At 47.1% G+C, this 1,689-nt stretch overlaps 1 protein-coding gene across 1 annotated transcript in view; it reads right to left on the reverse strand.

The window, feature by feature from the left end:
- si:dkey-22o22.2 (neural-cadherin) overlaps positions 1–1,689 on the reverse strand; it is a 57,405-nt gene that overhangs the window by 55,155 nt on the left and 561 nt on the right. Inside the window, exon 2 of the mRNA XM_034873631.1 lies at positions 1,210–1,459. Coding sequence (XP_034729522.1) covers positions 1,210–1,459 — 250 coding nt within the window. The remainder of the gene's footprint in view (positions 1–1,209; positions 1,460–1,689) is intronic.

Raw genomic sequence — 1,689 nt, forward strand, 5'->3', positions numbered from 1 at the left:
CTGCCTACAGATGCATGCTGGGAAACGAGTCACGGTCACAGCGAGGGAGGCGGCGTGCGAGGAGCCGCTGCAGTTCACCCCAGAGACGACAGACGCGACGTGAACGGCATTTCTATTATCCTCCGCCCTCACACTCTCTGTCATCTTCCAGCAGCGACGCTCATTATGGAGTTTCAGACGTTCCCTGAACGCCTCGTTCCCTCCGCTGCAGATCTGAACCAGGACTTTATTTTATGAGCATAAAACAAATGCCACAGAAAGAAAGAAATGGAGATTTTTTAATAGGGGCTGTGATTTAAGACTAACGGTTATTTTCACTGTAGATTAGTCTGTTGATAACCTTTGCAACTCTAATCTTAATAAATTACATAATTAAATACAAAAGCCTCCACCGGAAGGCTAACATTAGTTTAGCTAAGTGTTAATTTGGCTAACCGCTAGCTGAGACACCAAATACTATATATATAACGTAACAGCGTTGTATATAATATATAATAATAATAATAGTGGTTATGTCAGTTTTACTTTACTTGTGCTCAGTTAAAACACAATCACTTAATACTTGTCTTTATTGTTAATGTAAAGTCTTAATTTAGCTGGAGTTTCTTTTCCCGCTGTTTAGACTGAATCAAAGCTAGCGGTTAGCCGGGAAGCTAGCGGCGGTGGAGGCTAACCGTCTTGCTAATACATCCATGAGGCTAACGGCTAACCGCTACAACTGTGACAGAACGTATACTGATGTATTAGCTAAGAGAACGGTTAGCCTTCACCGGGAAGCTGACGCTAGTTTAGCTAACAGCTATTTCGGCTAACCACTAGCTGACAGCTTGATTCAGCCTAAAAAAACGTTACTCAAACCAAACATTAGGAAAAGCAGCCTACAGCTAAATTAAGACTTTACAGTATTGAGTGATTGGATTTTAAATGAGCACAAGAAACGTAGATCAGCTGTTATATATTTAAACGGTTATTTTAACTTTTGAGGGTATTTTACATGCTGTCTCAGCTAGCGGTTAGCCGAATTAGCTGTTAGCTAAGCTAACGTTAGCTTTCCGGTAAATGCTAACAGACGGTCTTTAACTGTCTATGGGAACAGATCGTGCAGTGTCGTAAATCCTCGTTCATCGTGATATCATCTTGCACATGGGCAGAACGGATACCGTCAGATGGCACAAACACACCCCTCCCCTCCCCTCCCCCCCGTCTCACCCGTCACGTTGACGTAGACGGTGGTGAAGGACGCCAGCGGCACGGCGGCGACGTTCTGGACTCGCACTCTGAGCGCGAAGAAGCGCGTGCTCTCGTAGTCCAGGTTCTCGGCCACCAGGATGGACGCCGAGCTGTCCGCCCGGTTGGGCTTCACGTAGAAGCGCACCGGCATGTTGGTCTCTGGCACCTGACCCTCCTCCAGGTTGTAGGTCACCCGGGGGTCCCCGAGCGGGGACGTCGCCTTGATGGTCTGACGGGAGGGAGGGGGAGAGAGAGGGGGAGAGGGAGAGGGAGAGGGAGAGAGAGAGAGAGAGGGAGATAGTTATACATCCGCGTTTTATAATGTAGAGGGTAGAGCTTGACAGATATATCGGCGGGCTGATTTTTATGAATGTTATGAGGTGGCGTTACATAGTCTGTCCACCAGAGGACGCTCTACTACATCCCTGTTAGTGATGGCGTTACATAGTCTGTCCACCA

This window comes from Etheostoma cragini, chromosome 6, assembly GCF_013103735.1.
Source record: "Etheostoma cragini isolate CJK2018 chromosome 6, CSU_Ecrag_1.0, whole genome shotgun sequence".
Taxonomy (NCBI): domain Eukaryota; kingdom Metazoa; phylum Chordata; class Actinopteri; order Perciformes; family Percidae; genus Etheostoma; species Etheostoma cragini.